Source organism: Drosophila elegans, unplaced genomic scaffold (genome assembly GCF_018152505.1).
Source record: "Drosophila elegans isolate 14027-0461.03 unplaced genomic scaffold, ASM1815250v1 contig_149, whole genome shotgun sequence".
Lineage (NCBI taxonomy): Eukaryota > Metazoa > Arthropoda > Insecta > Diptera > Drosophilidae > Drosophila > Drosophila elegans.
The window spans coordinates 21,970,106-21,982,364 of NW_024545513.1; the positions used below are offsets into that span (position 1 = coordinate 21,970,106).

The 12,259-nt window shown below is 37.0% G+C and overlaps 2 protein-coding genes across 2 annotated transcripts; one reads left to right on the forward strand and one right to left on the reverse strand.

Annotated features, from left to right (window-relative positions):
• The first annotated feature begins 3,343 nt into the window (after nucleotides 1-3,343).
• Nucleotides 3,344-10,297, forward strand: LOC108147716 (tyrosine aminotransferase). The gene is made up of 4 exons (XM_017274442.2): nucleotides 3,344-4,009; nucleotides 7,284-7,798; nucleotides 8,674-8,967; nucleotides 9,749-10,297. The coding sequence occupies exons 1-4, from the start codon at nucleotides 3,670-3,672 to the stop codon at nucleotides 10,094-10,096; spliced, it is 1,497 nt and encodes a 498-aa protein (XP_017129931.1). The 5' UTR covers nucleotides 3,344-3,669; the 3' UTR covers nucleotides 10,097-10,297.
• A 574-nt stretch (nucleotides 10,298-10,871) lies between these two features.
• Nucleotides 10,872-12,203, reverse strand: LOC108147718 (plasminogen receptor (KT)). Its single transcript, XM_017274444.2, has 3 exons — nucleotides 12,059-12,203; nucleotides 11,745-11,985; nucleotides 10,872-11,320 (listed from the first exon to the last, which is right to left on the reverse strand). Exons 1-3 carry the CDS (start codon nucleotides 12,146-12,148, stop codon nucleotides 11,187-11,189), a joined length of 465 nt encoding a protein of 154 aa, XP_017129933.1. The 5' UTR covers nucleotides 12,149-12,203; the 3' UTR covers nucleotides 10,872-11,186.
• Nucleotides 12,204-12,259: the final 56 nt, after the last annotated feature.

Here is a 12,259-nt window from a genome sequence, read left to right on the forward strand (position 1 = left end):
GTCCACTGGCCTGACTCTGAGAAATCGGGGACTGTTGTGATGCAATGGCAAGGCTAGCGCGAAAAACATATTTTTGTTTATCGAACAATAATTGCCAGGCACAACAGCAATAACAACTTATAATAAGCACAATCAAAAACAAGCATTAAGAACAGTGTAAAAATACGAAGAATATTTACATATGAGTCAGGAATTTCCAATAACAAACCATATTTACAATTATCAGAATTATAAGTGGGATCAAAATAAAAACACAACGATTGGCCACCATCTATATGCATGATTTTTTATTTAGGTTTTTTGCTTACATTTTAAAATCTTTATAAACATAAATTGCAGCACTCAAAGGCAAAGTTCTAATAGGTTATTGTCGTCGCCAAAGCAAATATTTTAAAACTAATACCAAAAATGATTCAGTTTTTATTTTCAGAGAAAGTATTAAATAATGAAAAACATCTTTAAAATATATAGTTTCTTTCCCATTTTGTAAAACGGTCCTAATAAAATTTTAGTAATTTGCTTCAGAATCATAACTTATCGACTTTGCCAAAGGCTAAGCACAAATAAAAAAGATCTGTATAAAGAAATTAATCGCAAGGTCAATTGAAAGGTGGTCTGATGCAAAGTCCAGTAACTCTATTTTTATTGGATTTCTAATCCGATTAAAGCTGAATGGATATTTCTATTGTAGCATTAACGTTTTATTTTAGCTTGTGACATTAAAAAATTTAAGCAGATGCCACTTAAAAAAAAAATACAAAATAAGATAATAGCTTGGTTATTTCTTCACCTTTCGCTTTGAATCACCTCGTTCATGACACTAATCCAATTTGCAGTCAAAATAAAGCTTAATATACGACCACCACATTGTTCTGCTGCGATTTATCAAGTTTGATTCTCAATCGTTCCGAAATGTGTCCTTTTGTCAAAGTCTATTTCTGTGAAATCGTACGTCAACCGACTTAAGCACTTGTTTCTATATATTTTTGCGACGCAGTTTGGAAAAGCAATCGATTCCTGTCCGGAGATCGAGCTCAAAAATCCCTAAAATTGCGTTGTCATTGTCAACAGGTGTGATTGCCGAGTTGAACTAGCTGATCTAGTTGATCGGGTCTAGATCGGTCTGGCTATAGTCTCTAATGCATATGCGATTATGCAAATCCATGCTATTACATCAATGGACTTGAATCTGTAAATTCCACTTCTGCCCAGATGTGCATCTAGTAAAGAAATTCTGTTGGTATTTTTAATCAAAATTAATCAAACAAAGGGGTTGAAAAATACTATTTGTAGAAACATTTTTAGTTTTTAAGATAGAAAACTAAAGTTTAGAATAAGTTATGCGTGTTTTCAATCCTATAAAGGATAGATTTTTAGTCTAGGAAATCTTTTGCATTTGAGAGTTTAAGTATTTTAACGGAATAATTTAATAAAATATATATATTTTGATAAGATCTGCTTAGCTTTATCTCAAGTCACACCGTATGCGGCCAACGATGATAACAAATAATTCTTGTGACTTAAATTTGACGTGGAAAAAGCTTTCCGAAACTTACATTTAATTTGTATTAACCTAAATCAAACAGGGAAATATTTTAAATATAGCGTATAGAGTCAATGTTTTCCAAGTGAGCTTCCTTATTTTTTAAAGAAAAACAATGTGTAAATAGCTTATATATTTTTAGGTCTACGTATACTGAAGGTTTACTAAATTGATAATTTTTACATTCGGTGTATCTGACCCTATAAAGTATACAAATACTGTTTTAGCGAGATGATGGCATGCTAAAATGCTTTTAATCCTTCTCACACTTTTAAAGATCTTGGGAAAAAACATTTCAACTAGTTTTCGTGAACATTAAGTAAACTTAATTTAAACAATTTTGAGTGTAATATTTCGTTTCTAAATTTAAAAAAAAAAGAATAATTTACTCAAACTATGGAGAAAAACACACCTCCACTTTTATGTCATTTGGTTAATACAAATATTTTGTACTCAATTTCAATATTTTTCGCTTTGATTTTCATCCATTGCGGTTTTTATTTATTTTAAATAAGAAAACCACAATCAGTTTGAAAATTTTTCATTTCAATATGTTTGGAATTGATTTTAATAGCAGAAAAATTAATTTAAATGTATACCATAATTTACTTAAATAAAATGCATTTGCACTATTTTTTTAATATAATTTTTTCCACATGAAATAAACTATTTTAATAGTAAATCATGCAATTTAATATGCATTGTATTTTTAGAATTAGTATTTAATTTAAAAATTAAATTTAAATTAAATATATATAAAAATAAATATAATATATTTTATATACTAAATCATTCAATTTAATATGCATTGTATTTAATGTTTAATTTAAATTTAATAATTAAATATACAATTTTGAATTAAACAGTCAGATTTTTTTTGGTTTACTTATCAATTTTTTGATCAGTCTAGCATTTGGATCATACATAATCTTTTATTATGTTCATTTAAATACTGTTTTAAAATGGAAAAACAAGTTTAGTTTTATGCCTCTATCTACCAGTTTCTATCCGATTTTTTTGGAACAATTAACCAAAATATCTTAAAAGATAAGTACTTTCCACTTTTTGTAATATTTGCAATCTTAAGTTATGGGAAAAAAATCAGTAGCTATGGGAAATCATCCACATTTTTGTTTTTATCAATTGGCTTCTAAAAATCTGTGGTACAATTTACCCGACATTCTTATAAAAACTATAGCAGTTTCATTGTGCCTCATAAAAACAGCAGTTATTTGATTCGAATCGTTACGTTGTCGGATCGATGACCGCTAAGACCGGAGAACCGGGAAATCATAGGGGTGGTGTCAGGCCACTCATTTGCATTTTGATCCTAAGGGCGGGGGCGAAATCTATCGGCCCTTGGTCACACGATATGCATTAATGGTTTTGGTTGGTCGGTGGTGCTTGAATTGGGCCCAAGACGTTATAGACAACTTTGGCGCATTTAAATGAATCGATGCGATGCGGCTGTTGTTGTTTATATCAAATCGAACTAAAATCTGGTTCCGAGGCGGGCCAGGCATTATATATTAATATGATTTCGAAGCGGCGGCGGGCGGGTATTCAAATCAGTCGGTGCCCCGTAGTTGTTGTTCTTTCTTTCGATCGAATTGAATCGAATCGAATCGAATCGGCCCTCTCGGCACGATCCGAAGCCAAAGTCAGGCGCGTGCTATCCACAATCCACAATCGGAGATGTGTTTGTGTGGGCTATATACACCGAGATGTCGAGATATATAGAGCCTATATGACGGGGCAAAGCGAAGCCCGCCAAAAGGCGATAAAAGCCCCAAGAGATCGCCGAAGTAGATCAGTTTAGTTCAGAATTCGCCAACGACCCAAGAAATCCCAGCCAGATTTGATCGGTCCGATCGATTGGTATCGACCAGTGTCCCAGTAGTCCATCCATCCTATCCAGAGATAGCCCCGCAGATTGCAGATCTAATGCTCGTCTGGAACGATAAACAAGATACCAACTTCACCTTCATTTGAGCCCTCTGCTCCAGTTAGCTCCGGAGACATTGTCAAACGCAAAATATTTGGAATTTTTTTTTTGGTTTTTTGTTCTCGTTTTTTGTTTTGTTTTTTTTTTTTGATTTTGGGAAAAAAGGGCCGGCCTGGTGATAATGCCCAGCAGTGTTGCCAACGAGAGTCAGTTCCGATTCCAGAGCAGCCGCAGTCAGGCCAGCTGTCCCAGTCGGAGTCCCAGTGAGCCGGATTCGCCGGCGGCCACCCCTCCCAGCTGCGATGTGGTGGACCAGGCGCTGGCCGAGCTGCAGCTCCAGTCGCAGGAGATCCGCGAGAAGGACCTCCACATAATGGCGTCCACCAGCAAACGGGGACGCTCCGGCTGGCAGATCAAGGCCTCCCAGCTGTCCAACAACACGCACAATCGCATCCGGAACATTGTCGAGTCGCTGAAGATCAAGCCGAATCCGGAGAAGCCCATGATACCGCTGTCCATTGGTGAGTAGCTGTGAACCATTCTGTAGAAGGAACATAAAATACACGGGTTTAACCAATTATTAAATAACATTATATGATGGGTTTATTTAGGCTCTTATATTTTCTAAATTCTTTCGAATCTTGAGAAAGCAAATGGGTACATATTTATTATTTTTTATAATATTCATTAAGAACACAAGAATAAGGAAGTCAAACACAAAGATTTCGGGCATCATAAAATCGGTAGAAATTTGTAATACTTGTAAAAAAAACCTGAATTTACACTCTTTTATTTTGCTATTTAAAAGCACACTGTACGGTTTTAATGGATTATTCCACAAAACTTAAAACTTAAACTAAAATTAAATTCCATTACTTGTAAAAGCAGGATTAAGGAGTATGTTTTGGAGGGTTTTCGAATCACATTTTTTGTAGCATACTTTTAAATACAACATTTGGGTGTGGGGCTTGAAACCCCGAATTTTCCCTCTTTGGGTTCGCCACTGGTAACAGATAGTTTGCAGTGCTTTCAAACCTATAAAGTTTATATATTCTTGATAAGCAGCAAAAGCCAAGTCAACTATAAAATCCAATAAATTAATAATATCCAAAACACTGAGAAAAAACATCAGTTCCCAGTGCCAACTATCTTTTTTTTTATAATCGAAAGACTTTTTGATTATCCCCTTTGATGGTTCCCCAAAATTGTAACAAACAGTCTGATAAGCAACCGTATATATAGTTTTATAAAAAACATTGTTTTCAACTGTTTTAAACTGTCTTTTATAATTGAAACTTAAACTATTCGCCACTTAGACTTTCTGATCAAACCTAAATTATTCGTTTTCTGTGAAATTTGGGTATATATATTTTCTATGTAGCTAGTGTGATCTACCCAGTTTCGTGGGGAACCTGCTGTCCATTTTACCATATTCCCATAACATCTCTGACGTTCGTGCCACTAGTTTTCGGACTAATTTGAATATTTTGGATGTGCGATCTCTTTAGCTTTTGCCGTTTTTATTTTATTTTTTTTTTGTTTGGTAGCTGACTTGGCACAAACTGATTAAACTAGTTTTGCGCAAAAATGATCGGCCGCCGAAATGAGTTCGGTAAAATTCGATGGAGGAGTCAAGCGAAGCATACGTGTACACACCCACAAAATCGAGCCAATCAGAGATCGGAAATGGGTAATGGTCGCGATGCAGACAGATCCTCGTACGAATGTTGTTCTCCCGTGATGAAATTCGCGGTTTTTTGTGGCTTAGGAAATTTACAGACGGCACACAAATATGCAATTTGATGAACGCAACGCGCCGATCGGCGCGAGTTTCTAAATTCGTGCTAAAATATGCCAGATATCGGGTATATAAGGTCTGTAAGGCTGTTGTTGTTTCGATTGTTGTTCTTGTTTTTAGTAATATCATATTATTTTTGTAGCGAGGCACGCGCACTGTATTTGTATTTTGTGGGGTATTTGCATAAAATGTAGTTCCACCTGTTTTAGCGGAGTCGAGAATCGAACTCGGGATCTCAACGAGAACATTCTTCCCTGCCGCTTGTTTATCCATGCCAGATCGGGAATCCGACTCGGAATCGGAATCGAAACTAGGCGGAAACGATCGCGTTAGCCATTGACCCATGCAATCTGTGATTCGGGTGCGAAATCACCTGATTTTTAGTTCTAACACCATTGAATTCAAGCCGCCAAAGCTGATCATTCAAGTATTTACCATGCTGTATCTCAAAGAGGTTGTGGTAAGCATTTAAAAAGAATAAATATTTAAAGACATTTGTTGTCAATTCAACAAATATAATGGTCACTGTTTATACTCATAAAGTAAAAGCATGTCAAATTGCTAAAATACACAAATATTTTGCGGTGTTAATAATACAATTAAAATTTGCATTGCTATTAAAGCAAATCGTATTAAGATAATGCGGGGCTAAATTATTAATAGTAGTCAACTATTTTTATGGTTAGCGTTTGATTTCAGGAAATAAATATTTTTAATAAGGGTTTTTTATAAGGGTTCCGTGCACATTAGGAAATAAAAATCTCGTGTTCGTTGAACAAAAAAAAAACAAGAAAGAAAGCAAACTTCGGCAAGCCGAAGTTCATATACCCTTGCAGATATTGCAAGAATTTAACATTTTTGAAAACATTAAAATTATTATTTACTGCGTATATGTTTAAAAACATTGAAGCTATGATGATTAGCAGCTCAATTATTTGATAGTTATTTTATATATTTTTATTATTTCTATGGGAGCTATATGATATAGACGTCCGATTTTAATAAAATCTGAACCATAATTCTGAAATATTTAACCATTGCTATATGTCGAAGAACTGAACAAAAAACTAAAAAACAGAAAAGTTATAATTTTTTTCATTTATTTTTCCGATTGTTCCTATGGGAGCTATATGCTATAGTCGTCCGATTTTGATATAATTTAAACCGTAAATCGGAAATATTTAACCATTACTAAATGTCGAAGGGCTAAACAAAAAATTAAAAAACAGAAAAGTTATAATTTTTTTCATTTATTTTTCCGATTGTTCCTATGTGCTATAGTCGTCCGATCCGGCTCGTTCCGACTTATATACTACCTGCAATAGAAAGACAACTTTTGGGAAAGTTTCATGCAGATAGCTTTAAAACTGAGAGACTAGTTTGCATATAAACGGACGGACAGACGGACAGACGGACAGACTGACAGACTGACAGACGGACAGACGGACAGACGGACGGACAGACGGACATGGCTAGATCGACTCTACTAGTGATGCTGATCAAGAATATATATACTTTATAGGGTCGGAGATGTCTCCTTCACTGCGTTGCAAACTTCTGACTGAAATTATAATACCCTCTGCAAGGGTATAACAACAAGAATTTATATTTTTCTTTACAACTTCACTAGTTTGTAATTGTAAATTGAAATGTTTTTTGAGCAACTTTTTTTTTAAAGAATTTTTATTTAGTAAACATTTTAACATAAAAATTCTCCCTGTTTCAACGCAATTTAGGTTTAAAGTTATCTAGATGAAACTTTCCCAAAAGTCTTCTTTTTACTGTACGGCTATATAGCTTTCATAGGAACATTCGGAGAAATAATTTATAGTCATAGTATACTATTTCACAACTTTATTAAAATCTGACTATATTATTATTATTTTATTTTTGTAATAGCTGTAGGTATATATAAACATCGGCTTGCCGTAACTTGTTTACCTTCTTGATTTGTTGAAGTTTAAAAATACTAACCCACTACCTCTTTCGCCACTTAGGTGATCCCACAACCTTTGGCAACCTGAAGGCCGCCGACGAGACGATGAAGGCGGTGCTGCACTCGCTGGAAAGCGGCAAGTTCAATGGGTACGCCCACACCCAAGGTCACGAGGTGGCCCGCCAGGCGGTGGCCAAGTACAGTGCCCACCAGCGGCCCGACGGCGCCATCGATCCGAACGAGGTGATCCTGTGCAGCGGCTGCTCTTCCGCCCTGGAGTACTGCATCCTGGCGCTGGCGGATCGTGGCCAAAATGTACTGGTGCCGCGACCTGGCTTCTGTTTGTACCACACCCTGGCCGAGGGACTGGACATCGAGGTGCGCTACTACGACCTCCTGCCCGACCAGCAGTGGCGCGCCGATCTCGTCCAGCTGGAGAGCCTGATCGACGAGAACACCGCCGCCCTGCTGATCAACAATCCCAGCAATCCCTGCGGCAGCGTCTTCGACGAGAAGCACCTGCGCCAGCTGATCGACATCTGCGAGCGGCACTATCTGCCCATCATTGCTGACGAGGTGAGTGGCCAACCACCGGAACCCTGTCTAAATAGTGCCACATGCCATTCCAAAAGTACCACCAATACTTATGTTTGAACCAAAGCAAATGTAAAATGTTTTAGGGATTGCTATTTTGGCAAAAGAATTTGTCGCGTATGTTAAATATTAGTGGATGAATTCATTTGAATTATTTATCACAAGTTAGTTGATTTTTCTTTTTCTGTAGTAATTTTCCTATTTGTTTGTATTAGGAACATAGGCAAATGTAAAATATTTTAGGGTTTGATATTTTTGCAAAAGAATTTGTGTAGGTATATATATTTTGTAATTTTAATTATTTATCAAAAGTTAATTAAAATGGCTTTTTCTGAATTACTTTTTTATTAGGAACATAACCAAATGTAAAAAGTTTCGGGGCTTGGTATTTTTGCAAAAGCTATATGAAATATTTTAGTGCACAATGTATATATTGTTATTTGAATTATTTATCGCAAGTTAATTGATTTTCTTTTTTCTGTATTAGTTTACCAATTTTTTTTTTATGTACGAACATAACTAAATGTGAAATGTTTCAGGGTTTGGTATTTTTTCAAAAGAATTTGTGACAAATACTTAGTAGACGTTTTTGTATGCCTATTTTTTTCTGTATTAATGCATTTCCCTTTTTTTATTTTTTTTCCTTCATTAATTTTTCAATATTTTTTCTGTAGAATATTTTAGTTTGATTTAATTTTTAAATTTTTAATTAACACAATTTTTGAATTATTTATTTAAACAAGCAACAAGGTATTTATATTGGCACAATAGTTTAACCCTACTAGTCCTTAAAAAAAACTTGGTAAAGTTCAGGATCGTTGTTTTGGAGCTAATAAAGTACTGACCCCTCTCCGCAGATCTACGAGCACTTTGTGTTCCCCGGATCCAAGCACTTGGCCGTGAGCAGCCTGACCTCGGAGGTTCCGGTTCTGTCCTGTGGTGGATTGACCAAACGATTCCTGGTCCCCGGATGGCGAATGGGCTGGATCATCGTGCACGACCGCAAGCAGCGCTTGGCCAATGCCATTGGCGGTCTGAAGAACATGTGTGGTCGCATCCTGGGCTCCAACACCATCATCCAGGGGGCGCTGCCCGAGATCTTGACCAAAACACCGCAGTCTTACTTTGACGGTGTCATTGACGTGCTCCACGTAAGTGTTCTGCACCTCCATCAAAGCCCAACAATATACTCTCCAAAATGCGACCAAATTTATAAATAAATTTCAGTTCAATATTCTAAATAATGTTATTGCTAAATTCAAAACGTATAAATTGTATATAATCCTTTATATGAGAATAGAGTTCTAGATATGAAGTTCCAATCGGTTATAATTTCATTTTATTATTAGTTGTTCGTCATCTTTCAGTCAAGATTAATACGCAGTAATTGATTTCGATCTCATTTTGGCTTCAAAACTATCAAAGATTTTAACTCTATTGGCATTATTTTGCGTACGTTTTTTTCGATAAACTAAATTTGCGCATTTTGATATGTTAAGGAACGATTTTGCGAACTTCTGAGCTTCTTAATGTGTTTTAACTATTACTGAGTATGAACATTTATTGGTTTTTAAAAAGAAATGTGAGCAGGTATCACTAAATGTCACAAATATACTTAATATAAATATAATTCAAAAAGTATTAACAAACTAAATGATTTTTTAGAAATATTTTGCGATATTTTTGTCAACCTTTTTTTTTTATCAATATACAAATCGTTTTTATTTTGATATGTCAAAATGTATGTGGGTTTGGAAAAAGAAACGTAGTGTGCAAGAATTCGTAGCTTTAATGTATTCTGTATTTAACACTCAATGTGAATTGCATTCGAAGTTCAGAAAAATTGTAGGATGAGGGAGGTATGGGAAATATAAGTTTATAATCTTTATATAATATATGTGTATTAACCATACTTGCCCACTTTCATTCCAGTCGAATGCCACACTGGCCTACAAAATGCTGAAGTCGGTGCGCGGCCTTAACCCCGTGATGCCCAACGGGGCCATGTACATGATGATCGGCGTGAGCATCGAGCGCTTCCCGGCCTTCAAGGACGACACCCACTTCGTCCAGGAGCTGGTCAACGAGCAGAGCGTCTTCTGCCTGCCGGGCAGCTGCTTCGAGTATCCGGGATACGTGAGGATCGTGCTCACGGTCCCGGGGGCGATGATCGAGGAGGCCTGCGCCAGGATGGCCGAGTTCTGCGATCGCCACTTTAAGAAGGACTCGCGCGCCGCCTTCATCGAGCACGGACTGCTGGACGAGGATCTCGCCTTCTGAGCCCAGCTCAACGCTTAACACTTAATAATTAATACTTAAAACTTAATACATAATACTTAACACTTAATACTTAACACTTAATATTCAACACTTAATACGCTTCAGGAGCAAAACATTTATTAGACATTCTAGACTACAATTTTGTATCAAGTGTACACAAGTATATGTATATAATATATATATCCATCATTAACTATCCAATATAAGGAGTATTGTCTCAAAAAATTGCTGGAATAGTGAAGCGCGAGATAGAGAGAGGGCAAGTAAACTGCGGCTAAGTAAGTGGTCGTTACAGAGGAAGAGGTGGTCTGAATATAAATATAAATATATATTATAGAAAGGCCTATATTTGAGCTATCTGGTGTTGTAGGCTGACTGGGGTTCTGTGCAGGATTTATGATAATGTAAGAATAAACAAAGTATTGCTCCCCGGGAGCATAATGATATGATGATGCATTGCTATGCTTTAAAATTGATCATATTTGGATTCAAGATTTATGTTTTTTGAGAAAAGTAAAATGCTGATCTTTCGAAATAAGTTCCATTTGTATTAATGATTTGTTTGCGAAATGCTTAACACTTTAGCAGGAACTGTAGCTTATAACGAACAACTTTGCATACAATCTTTAAACCCGAATTCTCGCCTTCCTGATAAGCTAAAAGTAGGTTTTTAAACTGTGAGTCTTGAAACGTTTTCTCATTTTACAACCTACCATTAACTTATAATATATACGAGAAAACGGGCTTAAAAAACGCAATGCTGTTATATGTATATTCATTGTTGAGCAGTATCTTATGTTGTGCCTGCAGATTTAGCTTGCTATTGAGTAGTGTTGCTTAACACCATTAAAGGTTCAAAGTGATGCTGGCAAGTGTTGTGAAGTGTTATTGAATGGTCCCTACATTTAGGCATTGGCGAATGTTAATGCTTAAAAATGTTCATGCTAGCTAAGGACTTTTAAGTGTCTAAAACTGTGTGAGATTTTGACTTCAGCCCTTTTGGCGGAATATAGCTTTTTTGAATGGAAACCTTAGCACGAGAACCCAATTCCGCCTACAGACTAAATGGGACAGGGGCAGCCTTTTGCCTCTACATGTGGTGTGGATGCATTTTCTTTTCCATCTCGGTCTCCACGCGAGCCTCATCGATTCCGGCCACTGTGGGGAGACCACCCGGCCAGTGCAGCAGCTCCTGCTCGTGCTCCATAATCATGTTGGCCTCCGCTGTAGGGGATTTAATGCAAATTAGTTGTTGGTAAAATATATGGTTTATAATATTATAATTCTGATCTAATCTAATCAAAATAAAATTTAATATTTTATATATATGGTTTATAATAAAAAAAATCCTGATCTTATCTGCAACAACTTAATATATAAATAATGATCTCGGACTTTTCAAATGATTTTCAAAGCAACGGTTGTGAAAATGAATAACATTTTTTTAAATATAAATTCTATTGTCCTTATGAATTCTATTTAACTAATGATGTTGTCTTGCTTGTTGTTTTGAATGTTGTTTTGCTATAAGTAAAATACAAACGGACCTAACTGTTGTGAAGTTATGTATAATATTTAGCTCTAAACCTAACCCTGGTCAAGCCACAAGCCAACCCAATGCCAATCCCAATCCGGAGCTCAGACTCACCTTGGATGCGGTGCAGCTTGCTGCCGTAGGCCCAATCCGTGTAGTAGCCCACCACAAAGGTGAGCGGCAGGAGCGGAGCCAACGCGGAGACCCGCTTCACCCGCTGGTAGTAGCTGGCGCAGCCGTAGACGGCGCTCAGATAGAAGCCGCTCAGCCAGTAGAATAGCTCCCGGTGCTGAGCGATGGCCAGAGCCTGCTCCCGCTGCTTGATCTGGTAGTGCATCTGGATCCAGCGCTCCATCTGTGACCAGGTCGGGTCGCGAGGGATTATATAAATCGGGAGGCAATCGGGCGGCTCAACGGCAAGGACTCACCTTGAGCTCCTGGCACTTGCGGTAGCTGGGATCATCGTGCTCCGGATAGCCACTGCCGTTGGATTTCTTGCACGAGGCCGTGGCACCCATGATTGCTGCTCGGAATTCACGGAATTGCTGCTCTGTTTATGGCCACTCCGGCGGGAGTTGCCACTCCGGCAATGGTCCATCGACCCGGATTAGTGCGCAGGCGTCGTCCCT

Coding starts and splice junctions, on each gene's coding strand:
- LOC108147716 (XM_017274442.2), top strand. CDS start 3,670: ATGCCCAGCAGTGTTGCCAACGAGAGTCAGTTCCGATTCCAGAGCAGC. Junction 7,799..8,673: donor TGCCCATCATTGCTGACGAG/GTGAGTGGCCAA, acceptor CCCTCTCCGCAG/ATCTACGAGCACTTTGTGTT. Junction 8,968..9,748: donor GTGTCATTGACGTGCTCCAC/GTAAGTGTTCTG, acceptor CTTTCATTCCAG/TCGAATGCCACACTGGCCTA.
- LOC108147718 (XM_017274444.2), bottom strand. CDS start 12,148: ATGGGTGCCACGGCCTCGTGCAAGAAATCCAACGGCAGTGGCTATCCG. Junction 11,986..12,058: donor GCAAGTGCCAGGAGCTCAAG/GTGAGTCCTTGC, acceptor ACCTGGTCACAG/ATGGAGCGCTGGATCCAGAT. Junction 11,321..11,744: donor CAAGCTGCACCGCATCCAAG/GTGAGTCTGAGC, acceptor AATCCCCTACAG/CGGAGGCCAACATGATTATG.